We start from the raw sequence: 17652 nt of genomic DNA on the forward strand, positions 1-17652 counted from the left end.
CACACACACACACACACACACACACACACCTTAAATCTCATCTGATTTTTAAACTGTGCATATTTACTTGAGTGAAACATATACTGATGTTTAAAAACACAAACATGTGACATGACTCATGCACTGGTTACATGTGGTTGTGGTTCAATCTGAAGACAGAAGTATTCAGTACTTTTCTCTTTGTGAAAGAAGAAATAAAAATGGGAAATTAAATGTCTATGTAGGAATGTTGGTGGTGTAGTTTACCAACTCGCTGTAACACCCGAACATCACATTCTGCTGTTGTTTCTACTGGCTTCCTCTATTTATTTTTTTGCTGCTGCTGGATCATGAAAGGAAGTGTTTGCGCAAAAAAAAAAAAAAAAAAAAAAAGAAATTCTTCACATCCTCTATTTAAATCAGCTCTGTGAAGATAATCCATTTAATATCATTCCAAATTCCAAAGTGTTTGATTTTAAGAGTTTTATCCCCTTTAAATAAAATGTACCTAATTTATATTGAAGTACCGTTTTGTTTTTTATTTGTTAGTTGTTTTTTTTTTTTTTTACTAATCTAGCTTTTTAGTTTATTATACATATTATACTTTATGGTTTCTGTTCCAGAGTTATAACTTAAAGTTTGATTCAAATGTTTAGTCCTCTGTTGTATCAGATAATTTGAAGTATCAGATGGTATGTCTTCATATTGGACACTGGTGTAAAATTTGAGCAAATGTTTTTTCTGAGTTTTTTTTTTTTTTTTCTCAACTCCTGACTAAATACACCATCCCACAATGGAGTTAATAATACATTTAATTTAAAATCATAAAATAGTTCATGGTCAGATAATGGGCAGTCACACAAATGCAAAATTAATGCAGAAAACATGATTTAGGTTCAGGCACTATTCAGAGACAACCATGACAGTACAGGAAACAAAAAGAAAAAGAAAACAATGGTAAACACTCTGGGATAAAGCGCTTCAGAAACTTAACATACAAACACGCTAGACTCCTCGAAGAAAAGTGTTGTGAGGTGTAGTATAAAAAACATGTATCCATGCACACACAACAGAGCATAAGTGAAAGAAGCAGACGCTGCTCAGTAGGGAAGAATGTGGAGTTAAGCATTGTTCCCACCCCCAAAGTGCAGGACACTTCATTCATAAACCCAGTTAGAGGTGTGTTAGTGCCATACAGTCTGAGCTCGAGCTGATGTCCACGCTCCCTCCCTGGATTTTCCTTCTTGAATTGCAAATTAAATATGATGAAGAACAGTTTTCATCTGTTTGTACTGTTGTGCCTCTGCATGGCTTTGCATGGCACCATTCAGCTTGGTATGTAAAAGAATACCTGTGGCTCTGTAGATGAGAAATTCACTTCCTTCTATTTTCCACTTAATTTCAAGGAAAATTCTTGCTTAAAATGAATTCTTAACTGGATAAGGAAATACTAATTATATTTTCACTGTTGTAATTATGCCAGGTATGATTAAAAGGATTTTAAAACATTTATTTCTAAGTTCATTTGTAAGTGCAGTCATGGTTTAACAGAAAACTTATATAAGTGTAAGTCCAACCGTACTTATATAAGTGTAACCCTACCAACATCATCAAGATCTTAAACACAATTGGCATCTTTTCCCTCCCCTTGCAGACAGCAGTTCTTTCGTTATCTACAACGAGGAGCACAACAAGTGTGTACGGGTGGCGGAGGGGAACGCAGTGCAGGCTGGCGACTGCGACCAGACAGCAGAGACACAGCACTTCCGCTGGATCTCCTCTTCACGCCTGATCAGTGTCTCGCACAAGCTGTGTCTTGGCGTGCAGGACCTGAAAGAGTGGTTGCGTGTGCTCCTGGTGCCCTGCAACGAGCTCAGCCTCATGCAGACATGGGAGTGCAAGAATAAAACATTGTTTGGCCTGAAGGGCCAGTCTCTGCACTTAAACTATGGCAACCGGGATGAGCCCAACGTGCTGCTGTACACGGGCACAGGATCATGGAGCCACTGGGAGATCTACGGGACCAAGGAGAACCTGTGCACTCATGGATATGAAGGTAGGACCTTTGCACAGAGACCAGGATTTATGGGTTTAGCTGTGGTTTTGCATGAGCTGCACAGGGCTGAATATTGGTAGGAGACTCAAGAGCACTGAAAACAGAATGGGGCAATTTGAATTTTACTCAACAGATCACATACATTTCATAAATTAAAGCTTGAACTTTGAACAACACATATTGGGCACTGTTACAACAAACTTATGTGAAACAGTTAAATTAAGTAATTTAAATTATTTAAAATTTACATTTTTTTTGTATATCTAATGATATGCGTTTAAGCATATGCACCTCACTATAGGCACTAAAGTCTATGTACCTGATTCTAAATCTATGCACCTGATGCACCTACTAATATTCTGTGCCCACATTTTACTGATCAGTGTCATCCCCAGTTCTAAGCCATTGTTCCGGTTCTAAAGGACCCGTAGGGTTTCATTAGGGTGGGCCGTAGACAGGGTCAAGTAGGCTCAGCATAGTTACCATACGTGTACAGAGAAAAAATCAGAGCACTAAGTATCTGGAAATGAGTTGTATTTATAGGATGGAGTTGAAAGAAAAAATACATTTATTCAATTGAATTTAAAAATATTGCAATATGTAAAAAATACAACCTGTTCAATGAATCAGTCACTTTCAGTGATCATACATATGTGACAAAGTCCACAGTTCACAGGGGCTTATGTAAAGTGTGGCTATTGTCACTGCAGACACCTTCTTCTCTCACCTTGTTTTCCTCAGAGCTATTTACCATTGGGGGCAATTCGTTTGGCAGCCCGTGCCATTTCCCTTTTAAGTTTGGGGAGAAGTGGTATGCTGAGTGCACCTTGGAAGGTCGAGCTGACGGGCTGTCATGGTGCTCCACAGAGTCGGACTACAGCAAGGACAATAAATGGGGTTTCTGTCCTACTAAATGTAAGTTGCATAGCACATTTAAGATATATTGAAATGTTATCTTTATCATAGTTTTTAATAATAAATATGTTAAAACAGAGAAATAATACTCCAAAAGCATGTGGTATATTGTAAATACTGACTCCAGGCCAGTTTTCCTCACTGGTAAGTCAAATACAATTTCTGATTGGAATGATAGGACTATGCAGGTGTACAAGGCAATACCGAGACATAACAGAATTCTGTGTCCTGTATTGGGGATATAAATCTGTGCTCAGTCAGAAAGGCTGGCCACTGACTTGCTATCACAACATATTAGCAATAAAGCTGCTCTTTTATGTTTGTGATAAAATTTATGTCAATAACGATGATAAGAATTCTCAATTTTTAATCAATATGGAAAGACCTAACATTATCACTCAGCAGAAATAAACATGTGTAATGCTGTGAGTGTTGGCCGGAAAACATGCAATTGCAGTAACACACAAATAGCAACAGGCATTGGTAGGACAATTACCAACCAGGATGCTGTAAACAAGGCAGATAACAAGAGCCAGGTGCAACACGTAACAAGCTAACACGGAGGGAGTGGCAACGTATGAGGGTTGTATATGTAAGAGCACATGGGGACACGTCAAACAAAGGAACAAGAACAACAAAGCCATGTGGACTAAGTGCAAAGGTAGTGGGCAGTCACAACATAAAAACAGGTTTTTGGCTTGCATATCAAAGTACATGTCCATTTCCTACCAAAGAGAGTTGTTTGAGCCAGTGACACTGAAGAAAGCTGTAGAATCTAGGAAAAAAAAAAATAGTGGAACCTTTGAGGGGCACGAAAGCAAAAGTAAACTTGCGATGTCCTCCAAGGCTGAGGAAATTGACAAATTTACCACAACGTCATTTATATGGGAGGAGTTTGAAAAGCGATGAAGCTCAGATTAAAACTAAAAATATGTCATAGGTCAGTGCAAACTAAGATGTTTATCACCTGAAAAGGTCCCAGCGACCACACTGAGAGTATGAAAATGTGGCCCATGTTAGTCTGTCCACAGGTTTTAGCAGTGATAGCGGGGCTATGCCAAAACAACAATCAAGCATGTCGAATTTTATGCCATATAAAAAGTAATCAAAAAGCACCAAGGATATAACAAGCTCAGATGTAGCATCATGACTGATTTACAATTTTTACATTTTGCACCTATTACATAGATTTCTACATTTAAAACATTTGAAAGATGTAAACCCAATACATAATTAATATTACTTTATATTATAATTAATGTAACGTATATATGTGCCAGGGCCATTGGTTGTACCTCTGCAATTATTTGATATGTTTGCAGCCCTGCAAAGGAAATTTGTGATAATAGTCACAGCTTTTAGTTTTTTAAGGCAGATAAAACAGGTTTGCATTATTAACTTTTTACATCTTTCTATTTTTACAAATAAACTATATTCTCAAGTTTAACTACTGAACACTGGTTTTCTTAGGCTTCAGTCATTATCAGGATACTCTTCTAACTGGCAGCATAATCAAATCATCAATAAATACTAATAAATACTGATGAATTTTTGTCATATCACCGGGCCCTAGCTATATGTGATGTGTTTTAGAGGATTTCCCAATTCTACTTGTTTTGACATTAATATTTATTACAAGTGAAACAATAATTAGGCCAGGTGGTCATGGGTGGACAATAAAACCATTAGATAAAGAAACAACTAAAGCAAATATCTAATCATCTTGAATGACCTCATTCAATCATGTCAAATGTCAAGTGAGTAAAGTCTCTGTCTGTCTGTGTTCTTCATTGTCTCTCTGTCTCTAGCTATATCAGATTGGAACACTGACCCAGTCACTGGTGTGTTATACCAGATGAATACTCAGTCAGCGCTGACCTGGCATCAGGCACGCAAGAGCTGCCAGCAGCAAGATGCTGACCTGCTCAGCATCATCGAGCTGCATGAACAGACCTACATCTCAGGTACATAGCCACTCAAAGCCCACTAGTATAGCCTAGCAACACCAGAACACCAGGACACACACAAACGTGCAACATCATATTTTGGAGGTGACATGCAGTCACAGGTGACATAGTCTTCTTTAAAGGAGCAATAAGTCTTTTTTCCAATGATTCTTCAAATGATATGATATAGTCTATGGGCATTATTCACATATTGGAGTTGTGTTAATCTGGTAGTCTTTTTACCATCTGAGAATATAGAAAGAGGTGGTAAAATGGATAAAGGAGTCAAAACAGTGCCAAAAATTCCTCCACTGCACATACCAATGCTGCAAAGAGAAGCCAATGTTTCTGATGCCTGTACCAAACTGCAATAGTAAACATTTTTTGTTTTCAATGCACTCTTTTGTGTTGCAGTGCATTTAGTGTCGAATCCGGTGACATCACATCCTGTATTTGGTTTATTTAGATGCCTTTGGTTCGTATTGTGTTCATACTTCAAACAAACCGCACTAGAATTAATTTAGAAACAGACTGAGACCCACCTGCTCAAGCGGTGTCAGTCCCCTTATTTGGTGTGCACCAGGGTTCAAAAGGAAGCATTCACACTTATTGTAATGAACCACACTAACAGAGCAACTGCACCAGGGTTCCTTATAATCGACCCAAAGCTACCAAGCCTGAACACACCCTTAGATTCATGTTTTGTGTTTCCAGGATTCTGTTCTAAATCTATTTTAAACACAGATGTCTCCATGTGGGGGACCCACTGTAGGGCATAAAGCATGGAGCAAAACTGGCTCATTTTAAAAACTACAATTTGATTCTTAGGTCAACTGCACTTTATAGACATACATTTTAAAATAATAAATAATCACTTTCATAAATATTGTTTGATACTTTTTGGTGGTAAAATGACTTATTGCTTCTTTAAAAAGAATATTCTTGACACGTTGTGCTTTGCTGTCTTTTCACAGGTTTAATCAATATACTTGGCTCTGCTCTGTGGATTGGACTAAATAGTCTGGACTTTGAAAGTGGCTGGCAATGGAGCAATAGAAATCCCTTCAGATATCTGAACTGGGCTCCAGGTAGGGGTACATGCCACACGGACGGACTCCCCCCAGCCCCTCCATCCGGCCCACCCATACACACACACACACATACACATGGGGAGAAACAAAACAAACATGTGCACACAGACTAAATAAACATCTTCAAATTAATCTCAAAATTAAAAAACACCCCTCCCTCACCCTTCAGGCCACCCCTCGCTGGAGCCTGGACTGAACTGTGCAGCACTGAATGCTGGGAAAGCGTCCAAATGGGAGAGCATGGCATGTAGTAAGAAACTGGGCTACATTTGCCGCAAGGGGAATTCCATTGCCATTATACCTTCAATAGGTAAGACATACAGGTACAAACATAAAACAACAGATATATACCAGTTAACATGTGTCATCCTTCAAAGTCCATCTTTCATTGGTGTGTGTGTGTGTGTGTTGGCATCTGTTTGTCTGTATCTGGTAGGTAAGGATCAGCTCAGTTTCTGCCCAGTTGGCTGGGTGCCATATGCAGGCCACTGTTACTCTCTCCAGCATAATAAAATGATGTGGAAAGACGCCCTGGCAGCCTGTCATGAAGAAGGAGCAGACCTAGCCAGCATTCACAACATAGAGGAGTACAGCTTTCTCATATCACAGAGTGGATACTGTAAGAGTACACACACACACACACACACACACACACACACACACACACACACACACACACAAAGCATGTACACAAATAAGCACACAGAAATGTATTAAAATAAAACAGCTACATAATTAATAGTTTCAGTTAATCTCACTGTTACATTTTTTGTATTTTAAATTTTTTTTATATTTGGATTTGGTACATTTTGGTAGTCACTTCAATATGGAGAAAATTAGACAGATTTCACTTTTGCAGTTTGATGGTAAAGCCGTTACTTTCAGATAATGGCAGATATGGGCATTGTGTTTGGGTTTCTGTGGGTGATATTACAGTGGGTGATACTCACTGAGCCTTTTGATTATACACATTCAAACTGACACTTCCACACCATCCTCTCAGTTTACACTACAACTCTGCTCACTAACTATTCTGATTTGGGTGAATAGAATATCGCATCCCCTCCTCCTGTGATTTCTTACATGTGTATGTCTCTGTGTTCTCTAGTGCCCAATGATGAGCTATGGATAGGCCTAAATGATCAGAAGACTCAGAACTTGTTTGAATGGTCAGACAGAACCCACGTTACCTTTGCCATGTGGGTGGTGGGAGAACCTTCACATGCAGTAAACCACAGGGAGGACTGTGTTCTCATGAAAGGAAAGGTACAAGCCCCTCATTCATCTACCATACAAGTCCCATCACTCCACATGCACTTTACACAGATGAAATGTGAAGCAAAAAAATTCTTTTGATTGCCAGTCTTAGAAGTGATTTTTCTTATGACACTGTAGGAGGGGAAGTGGGCAGACCATATGTGTGACAAAGAGCATGGCTACATCTGTAAGAAGAAAGCCTCCAGCAAACCTGCGGGATTACCTGAGTTGGTCAGTCCAGGATGTCCCACTGTGAGTTATACACCTCTGTACTCTCTCTCTCACTCTTACACACACACACCTTTAAAAGGGATTTGACTTCTAATATACTCAGCAAGGTGAAGAGCATGGAAGGCACCACACCAGTTGCTGGTGTAACTGACAGAAATGGTAGCTCAGTGGTTAAGGTCCTTAAGTAGTTAGAAGATTGCCAGTTCAAGCCCCACTGTTGCCACTATTGGGCCCCTGAGCATGGCCCTTAACAATCAATTGCTCAAGGTGTACTTAGTCATAATTGTAAGATGCTTTTGATAAAGGTGTCAACTAAATGCTGTAAATTTAATTAACATTTAACTGCGCTCCAATAACTATAGCCCTTGAGCCACATTGATAGGTCTTGGCACATTAACAAATGATTCAATACAATCCCATAATGCATCCTAAGACAAATCCTGGTTTCTGTGGTTTCTGCAGGGTTGGATCAGATTTAGCTCTTTCTGTTATAGCATTCCTGTAGAAGCCAAAACCTTCAATGAGTCCAAATTGACTTGTGGTAAGCAGGGAGCTGACCTAGTGCAGATTAATGACAGGTAATTTACCAGTGACTTTGTTACATTATAATTAATTCAGCTGCTTTTGAAATCACTTGTATATGTGATATGCATATCATTTGTGTGTTTTGTTTTATTAGATATGAGAATGCTTTTCTTATCAGCCAAGTTGGTCTACGATCTGAGAAATATTTCTGGATTGGTCTGTCCAATACTGAACAAGCTGATCACTTTGAGTGGACAAATAAGGAAATACTCAAATTTACACATTTTAATGTAGGAATGCCAGGTACGTAGATTTAAAATACAATAACGTTTACCCCTTATGCCAGGGGTGGGCAATTAATTTTCCCATGGGGCCACATGAGAAATTGGAATGGTTTTAGAGGGCCAGACTAATATACTTAACTCAGTTCTACCCAATACCTATATACTGTATACAGTATATATACCATCCATTCATAAAAATACAGTAAATGAAACATTACAATAACATGAAAATGTGGAGCACAGAATTATAGCACAGTTTAACAAACATTTTTTGAAAATGAGTATCTTCTGCAGCGTTTAAAAAAAAAACTAGCATCACAACTTTACACAAGAAAATCTGTTTTTTCAAAGGCCAGCATCACACTAACTTTATACAAAAATGTTAACTGAGAGAAATCTAGCCTATTTTGGGCTTGAACAAGTGCATTAAAGTCAGGTTGAATATCTGAGGTGGATATGCGAAGGACAGCACACAAGTGATCATCACTGAGAGAGGATCTGTATCTGGATTTGTTGAACTTCATCACTGAGAATGTTTGTTCACATAGGTAGGTAGATTCAAAGAGAACTAACATCCTCCGAGCATGCCTCCTTATGTGTGGAAAGGTTTCCTCTTTGAGAGAAGAATAAAACTCCAGCAGTGATACTGACTTGAAATGCTCTGCCAGTAGATTGTTCTGCCAGTAGAGGGGCACATTTGCAAACGCTTCTTTTTTAGTGCTGCAAAGTCCACCAACTATTCTTTGACAAACTCCCCATCAGAAAATGGCTTACTGTTTCTTGCAATTTTGTGTGATATTACAAAGCTGGTCCTGACGTCAAGCTTTCTTTTTTTAACATTAGCCAACATATTTAAGGGCTAACAGCTAACCTTGGCTAAGAGCTAACTCCTAGCTATCTAACTCATTTATTGAGATGTTTGAATTGAAGGTGCATAAGCGAACTGAGTGGAAGACGCAAATTTAAAAAACAAAAACAAAACAGTTGCCTTCAAAATGAAGGCAGTGTAGTCATATTTTGTCAAAGTCCTTGATTTCGTACACCTATCACAGTGTAATAGGTGTCGTAGTTACACATTTACTTTTGACTTCAAATTTTCCAACGATCTCACACGGGCCGGTCAGAGATAGTTAGAGGGCCGGATGTGGCCCGCGGGCCGTTCAATGCCCAGGTCTGCCTTATGCTGTAGAACATCATAGAATTGTGATAGGACTATAATGAATACTGTATGTTTCATCCAGAAACACTTAAAAAAAGTATAATGCATTTAAATCACATTTTGCATGTGGTTCAAAGTCGTGGAATGATTTGTGTCCATAAATATTTAAAGACCCAGTATTTACTTTGTTGTGGAGTTTGAGGACACTCTGAAACTCAATTTCTGGATTTTAATCTCACAGAATATGTTGAGCGCATTCTTTGGGTTATACTTTATATTTGTTTAAAATATTTCTAAATATGCATTTGGGAAAGAAACACTGTGAATGGGAATTGCCAAGGATACTTTTGAGTCATATAATATTATTAGTGTCTTTTGAGTCATGTATTATTAGGGTCTTTTGAGTCATGTATTATTATTAGTGTCTTTTGAGTCATGTATTATTAGGGTCTTTTGTGTTATTACCACACTTAGATAAGCACCAGGGTTGTGTTGCCATGCTAACCGGGACCTCGGTAGGATTATGGGATGTAATTTCCTGTGATCAGAAACAGAAGTACATCTGTAAGAAAATAGCAGAAGGTGTTACTACCACTAAAGTGCCAGCTACGACACAACCTTTCAGCTGCCCCTCCGATTGGATCAAAAAAGATTCTGCCAATTGCATTCAGGTAAAATCTTTTCTCACAACACACACACACACACACACACACACACACACACACACACACACACTGATTTTGAATATGAACACATCAGTGTACTTTCATTTCTAGCGGAATAGTAAAAGTTATGTGTGATAGGACAAGCAAGGCCAGACACTCACGGATGTAGAGTGATGGATTTATTGTATTCTAAATTCGTGATGGGTGAACAAGCCAGGGTCAAAACCAGGAAAGCCAAGACAGGTGTAATCCAAATCATAAAGGTAAACAGTCCGAGTCAAAAACCAGAGAGCAAGAATAAACCAGGCAAACTATTCCGAAAAAGGAGCAGGCAAAAATCAGAAGTCCGAGGAGCAAAAAAACAATCGATACACAGGATAGAAAATAAGGAAAGAACACTCGCTAAGCAGTCGAAACTAGTGGCAATACTTTGCAATACTGGTAAGTTCTAGGCAGGTTTATATATAGTTGAATGTAGAGAAACAGGTGATGTCAACATTCTGGTGATGAGGATCTAAAGAAATGTGTATGATTGGTTGCATTGTTAGCCAAGTGAGGAACAGCATGTTGGGTGTTGTAGTGTGCTTGGGGTTCGGCTGACGTGACATTATGCACATATTCACACACAAAACTTTACACTCCTCAGGCATATAAAAATGAAATTGACAATAAGAAAACATGGATTGAAGCCCGTGATTTCTGCAGAGCCATTGGTGGTGACCTTGCAAGCTTGCACTCTGAAAGTGAAAGTAACTCTCTTCCGTAAGTGATATTTTTATACAATGCTTTATTTTACAAGCATTTTGAAATTTGCAGTTATAATAATATATAAGATGTATATATTACAAGTCATATAAAATTGTCAGTAGCAATAGTGATTATAACTATTAAATTAAAGTAAAAATATTTACTAATGATAAACAAAATTATTATTGATTACTAAGTACTGTTATTTACAGTGATTCCTTGAGATAATTACTTTACTGTCCTTTGTAAGTTATAATAGTATCTGGAACACAGCATGGATTGGGTTTTCCTCTCTGGATGCTAATACTGGCTTTTTGTGGACAGATGGAACTCCAGTGAGTTTGTCCTGAATTTTTATTGTTTTCACCGTCTCATTATAGAATTGTATTCTTTGCTTTTTATTTGAGTGGGTAATTAGACATAACTTGAAAAACGTTAATAAAAACTATATACACATGGTTATAGAAACTACATCTGAGTACCATTGATGTTCAAAACAAAGATAACAATTAATAATTCATGACTTTGTATGGATAAGAAATGAATACTTTTAGTGATGAATATCAGCTTTCACTGTTATGGTATTGTAATATCATCAAACCCTTTTTTTCATGGTGTGGTATTGACCTACCCCATACTACAGACCAGCATTGTTTTGGATTATTATCTTATTTACATATTGCTCAGTTTATCATTATCACCATTATCACCATCTTTTCCAACATTTAAGTGTTGCACAGTTTATCCTATATTTGTCTAGTTGTAGTATAATAAGATTAAAAAAAATTGCATCTTGAGCTATGTTTAAAGGCTTGGTAATGTGACAACTTGCTGCCTCTCTCCCATGGGGGACTGAGATTCAAGTGCACCACATTATACCAATAAGAGTCCTTGGACAAGTTTCCTAACACTACAGTTTCTGTAACATAATTGTAAGTTGCTATAAATAAGAGTATTAAATATAAAAGTAAGTAATGCTTTGGATTTACTTTGGCAGAAATGGTGCAGCAGTTTGCAAATATAGCTTATGTGTGAGTTTTTGTATATCAAGGTTTTTTTGTTTTTTTTGTTTTTTAATTAAGTTTTTTTTTTTTTTTATGCCTTGTGCTCCTGAATTGAATTCTCTATTGTATTTGTTTCTGCATGCTAGTCAGATTATGAAAACTGGAACTCTGGTGAACCCAATAATTACAATAATAATGAGCATTGTGTGGAAGTTATTTTACAACATGGATGCGAATGGAATGATAGGGACTGCGATGCCTACAATGACTGGATTTGCCAGATCAGCTTGGGTAGGTGTCCCACCAAACAGAATGAGATACATTATGTTGACATGTTACACATTCCAGGATTGCCAAACAAATCATTATATCTACTGTGATCATAGTTATATATACTAAAATATGCTACTAATAGTAGTCTAGTACTACTGCTACTAATAATACTACTACAAATACTGATGATGATAATAAGACAATATAAAACACTCAAACTATTTAATGTAAGAACATTTATCAACAGTAGAACATTGAAATTCACTGGTCAAGAGGGTCTGCTACTTTTTTCTATCTACCTTATAAACAAACCACTGGAAATTATATTAGTTTATTCTTTCTGCACTTTCTGAAATTTAATTTTTCATTGCTCAATCAAACGTAATAATGATTACCTGTTATTTATATTCTTCCGGGTACTTCTCTGGCGCATATTGCAACCATTTTTTGACAATATCAGCAAATCCTATTTGACTGTTCCCAGAGAATGTCTTCTGGATAAACAGGAATCATTAGTCTTGAATGACCTTAGTCAAATTTTCTGATGTAGACAAAATAAATAAGTATGAAAAATTTATCAATTGGTCAAGGAAATTTGCTAAAGCATAAACTAAAGCATAAATGTCCCATTCTGTAATCTGCACAAATGCATAAATGCAAAAAAGTTTACTTCCAAGGAGGTGCAAAAATACCATTTTACTCACATTGAAAATAACTGATGTATATCTGTGGACAAGCAGAAAGAAATGGAACATTTAAGATACTGTTTATTAACATTTTTGGTAAAACCTGCAAATTAAAAAGTACCTAAAGACAAAATTAAAAGAAGACATTTGACAAATAGTAAAATCACCCTCTCTGCACAAACTAGCTAGCTAGCTGTCTAATGCACTAATACAACTAGCCAGTAGCTAGGTCAACATAGATTGCTGACTAGCTAATAAAGAACAATTACTAAAATTAACTAAAATTCCATGGACAATCGCATTTCAAAATTAATTCATATTTTGTAGTAAAACACCTGGGTATTGCTAGCTGCTAGCTAGCACCTGCCAATAAAGACTAACCTAAATGTTAGCTAGCTATCTTATCTTCCCAGTGAATATTGCACCATTTACCTAAGAAAACAAGTTTGTCCTTTTATTTTCCAGTTTGCCAAAGATAAATTAGCCAGGTAGCTATTTAGCTAATTAACTAGATAGCTAACTAGCTAACCTACCTAACCTACATAATAGATTACTTTGGCAATCTGCTTCACTAAGGATATATTATAGGTAAAATAATTCAAAGGAGATACGTTTTGAGTATGTTTGTCAAAGGTCTTTGTACTTTTTGTTATTTGGTTTTGTTTCTAATCCTAAAATAGAAATAACATGAAAAACAGGACTTTATCTTTTATTCATGTACTGAGTCAGATACCAAAGAATCAAGAAACTGCGCAGTCTTTATTTTTTATGCACATGAAAGCAGAAACAAGAATTTGCCCCAATTTTCATTATGCCATTTTAGTCTACAAAACCGACATATGGTTCATGCTTTGATTGGGAAATGTGGATGGGCCTAAAGTGCTCGTTGTATGCCATTGGCCAGCCTGTGAGGTCACGTATTTTTTCACAATGCACTCTGACTGAAATAACTGTCCTTCACTTTTCGCTGTCTGCAGATCTGAAGGAATGTTAGATTTGCTTAGCAACACTAGAAGAAATTGTGTGTAACATGAAAATTGCAAGATATTTCGGTCCTTATATATGAAATACTACTGTGTTCATATGCAATTATCACTAACTCTATCTGCAAAAAAAGAAAGTGGATGTTTGCTGTATTCAACCACACCTTGTCAGGTCATGCAATTTTAAACATATGATTTCTTCATCAGTTTGCACAGTGGTAACCTCACTCAAGCTCAGGATCCCCGAGTCTATAAGTTATTGACACCTCTTCGAGGCACGATTGATATCAAGCTTCATGAGGAAGACCATTGTTTATTACAGACAACTATGTGGCACACACATGGCAAATAACAAGATTCATGGTCACCTACATCATTCTTTTAGGATAGATGGGGCATTTATTAATTTTGAAATGCTTCATGTACATTAAATCAAACATTTGCAGCAGAGAAAACAAAGCATTAGCTTCAGATGTTGACAGGAGTGTAAAACAATGAAAAAGGATTAGGATTATAAACAGAAAACCAATTAACAAAAGGAACATGGGCTATTGTAGCAGGTTAAACTATTAAATGGTTGTGAACATTGAAAATAAGATGTGGAATTAATGTTACATTTGGTTATTTTAAAAAAAGCTCAACGGATTTCGGACTCCATTTTTTTGTTTAGATTAACCTTCAGAAAATATGAAATAGATGGATAAACCTATTCAAAATGTGGTAATTTGACAGTCTATGTACCTTTCCTTAATTGGTTTTCCACTTCTAGTCCTAAAATAGAAAAACAAAAAATGGCCACTTTTATTTGATTCCTGCACTGAATGGGAAATTTAAAAAAATGAGAACTGGCTAAAGATGAAACAAGAAATTGTCCAAATTTGTATGTCTACAAAACTTTTTTTAATGTGAAATGCCATTGGCCAGCATGCGAGGTCACTTATTTTTTTTGCAAAGCCCTCCAGTTAAAATAAGAGTCCTTCAGTTTATGCTGCATGCAGATATGAGCTAGCATTGCTTAGCAAGACAGAATCATGTACAAGCTTCAATACATTTGTGTCATTATATATGACACACGTTTTTTGCAATTACCAATATGCACATATCTGCTAATGAAAATGTATTTGTGATAAACAAAAAGCACAAACTGGATGTCTGCTTCATTCAACAGATTATGCTCATATCATGTCTGAGGTTGATATAAAGATTTAAATTACCAGTGGTAAACTTGGTCAAGTTCAGGCTCGCCAAATTTAGGTGACGCACATCAGGCCTGTTAATGAGGGACACCCATTGTTTCTTAAACTATGTGCTGCACAAGTGTCAAGTAGTGTAAACAAAATACATACTCATCTGCATCTGTCTTTCAGGATAAATGGGACATTTGTTTATTTTGAATGGTTTTAATGCATTAATCAAACAGCAGCATCAGAGAGGGGGAAACATATTGCTAGTTGTGAGAAAATTGTTCAGATATTCAGATATTGTCAGGAATGTAAAATATAAAATGAAACTATTTTAGTGAAGGTATGTGTCGCCTACTCAGAATCAGTATTTTACATTAAAAGTAAATGGCAAACATATTAAATTCAAAGTTTTCTTTTTGGCGTGTGCGATGTGAACGATTGCTAGGCTTACTGGGCTGCACAAGATAATAAAACTGCATAACTAAACAGTTTAATTTTTCATTTATATGAATTTGGCTGAGTGTTTTAGTAAAAAATTAAACAAATATCAATGGATGGAAAGTTGACTAATGATATAAACATGATATAACTTACTTTTTGTGATTGGCTTCCCCTTATACAACTGTTTGATTTAATGAAACATTTCAAAATTAGGCCTAATCAATTCCCTGTCTATCCTAAAAGAAAGAAACAGGTGACCATGAATTTTGTTTATTTGCTGTGTGTGGCACATAGTATAATAAACAATGAACAGGATTGATGTCACTCATGCCTTGATAACTTGTAGATTACCACTGTGCAAACTGATGATGTCAAATGTTTATAATTGCATGACCTGACCAGGAGCAGTTAAATATAGCAGCCATCCACTTTGTTTTTGTTTGTTTGTTTGTTTGTTTTTAGCAGATACAGACATAGTGATATTTGCATATGAACACACTAGCATTTCATATATAAGTATCTAAATGTCTTACAATTTTCATATTATGGACGATTCCTTCTGGTGTTGCTAAGTAATGCTAACATCCCTTCAGACCCGCAGACAGCGCTAAGAGAAGGACTCTTGTTTTAGTTAGACCACTTTGTGAAAAACAAATGGCCTCAAAGGCTGGCCAATGGCATACAACCAGCGTTTTAGGTCCACCCACATTTTCAATCAAACAATGAACCTATGTTGTTTTTGTAGACATAAATGCCATAACAAAAAATTGGGGCAAATGCTTATTTTTTGTGCATAAAAAAACAAAAAACAAAAAACAAAAAGTGAGCCATTTCTTGATTCTTCCATTTCAGTGCATGAATCAATGATAAAGGCAATTTTTTTGTTTTTCTACTTTAGAATTAGAAATGGAATACCAATTAAAGAAAGGAACATGGACCTACATTGATTTATAATTGGATGTGGGTTGTCAACCAAAAATTACAAAAAAACCCATAATTTCAATGTTATATGGGTACATTTGTAACTTTTTTTTCTATTGCTTGTAGGATAGTTTAATGTCACGGTTGCCCCTCTGCTGTCGTTGGGGTTTCCACAGCAACATCTAGGCACATGTTCCTTTCTTTTGGTTCTGTTCTTGTTTAGCCTCTGTTTAATTTTCTCCACCCCACACTCCATGTTCGCTGTTCTGGTTCTGTTGCTCGTTTTGGTTCCATCACTCCTTTTCCTGTGTTTGCTAGGTTTTCCCTGCTCCATTCCTTCACCTATTTGTTTTATGTTTAGATTTCGTGTTCTGTTCCTTTTGTGATAATGTACTGCGGATTTATTTTGCTTACTGCTTGCTCTGGCTTTTTGGTCCTGGAATGTTCTCCTGATGTATTTTGTTTTTGCCCTCAATAAAAGTCACTTCTAAGCAAGTGCATCCTACCTTTAACAGTTACACGTTACAGTTTTACGCAGCTAGCTAGATATTGTTTTTCATCAATTTCCTTGATGTCATCACATTACAACATTATACTTTCATATTAATATTGAACATTTGGAGAGAGCTCTGATTTCACAAGCAGATGTGTACTATCTAGCTACTTTTAATATATTTTATTGTGCACCATAGCACAGGGTTGCCCTTTTGTCCTGTGCAGGAAATCTTGCCTGATCGCTATTCATTATGCCAATCTACTTCCTGATATCTAGTTGGCTAACTTACCTTTAGGGATCTCAGTAATCCTTCCACACTTTACAGTTCAGGTCGTGGAGAAAGGAGATGAACAAAACACACAAGTGTACATTGAATTAAAATAAAATTTTAAACATCTAACAGGAGAAACATAAATGAATGAATTAATGAAGTGAAGATATTTTTTAACTTGTAAATGTACTCGTGTAAAGGAGTAGCTCTTAAAAGTACCTAAAATTTGTTTAAAAGTAAATGCTGCGCATTACTACCCACCTCTGCATAAACATATTTTTTATCCTACTCCAATTAATTTTTTTTGGACAGTAGATAGGATTTAACTAAATGACAAATACTGGATGCATCAACTGCTTTTAGTATTGCACTGATGTGTGATTTAATTTAGTATTTTTCTTTCAAATTAATTCCTGGAAATTAATTTCTGGCTACACCATTGTGCTACAGGTACAACTCCAAAACCACCACCTACAAATGTCCCCCAAGGTAGTAACTTTAACCTTCACTGTGCATTTTGCACATCTTTAAATTATAG

The 17652-nt window shown here is 36.5% G+C and overlaps 1 protein-coding gene across 4 annotated transcripts in view; it reads left to right on the forward strand.

Moving 5' to 3' along the window:
* The first annotated feature begins 605 nt into the window (after positions 1-605).
* Positions 606-17652, forward strand: part of mrc1a (mannose receptor, C type 1a) — a 37748-nt gene continuing 20701 nt past the window's right edge. For 2 of the 4 annotated variants that reach the window (XM_027032242.3, XM_081695028.1), the window contains exons 1-16: positions 608-1314; positions 1634-2035; positions 2777-2950; positions 4759-4914; positions 5871-5984; positions 6157-6297; positions 6424-6606; positions 7096-7253; positions 7383-7496; positions 7938-8053; positions 8155-8303; positions 9918-10114; positions 10755-10870; positions 11106-11190; positions 12006-12150; positions 17565-17603. In XM_027032242.3, coding sequence (XP_026888043.2) covers positions 1242-1314; positions 1634-2035; positions 2777-2950; positions 4759-4914; positions 5871-5984; positions 6157-6297; positions 6424-6606; positions 7096-7253; positions 7383-7496; positions 7938-8053; positions 8155-8303; positions 9918-10114; positions 10755-10870; positions 11106-11190; positions 12006-12150; positions 17565-17603 — 2362 coding nt within the window. In that variant the 5' untranslated portion in view covers positions 608-1241. Of the gene's footprint in view, positions 1315-1633; positions 2036-2776; positions 2951-4758; positions 4915-5870; positions 5985-6156; positions 6298-6423; positions 6607-7095; positions 7254-7382; positions 7497-7937; positions 8054-8154; positions 8304-9917; positions 10115-10754; positions 10871-11105; positions 11191-12005; positions 12151-17564; positions 17604-17652 lie in introns of all 4 variants that reach the window. The other 2 variants (XR_014115966.1, XM_027032243.3) reach the window with 2 other exon arrangements.

The sequence above is a fragment of the Electrophorus electricus genome, chromosome 13, assembly GCF_041902795.1.
Source record: "Electrophorus electricus isolate QZ-2024a chromosome 13, ASM4190279v1, whole genome shotgun sequence".
Classification (NCBI taxonomy): Eukaryota; Metazoa; Chordata; class Actinopteri; order Gymnotiformes; family Gymnotidae; genus Electrophorus; species Electrophorus electricus.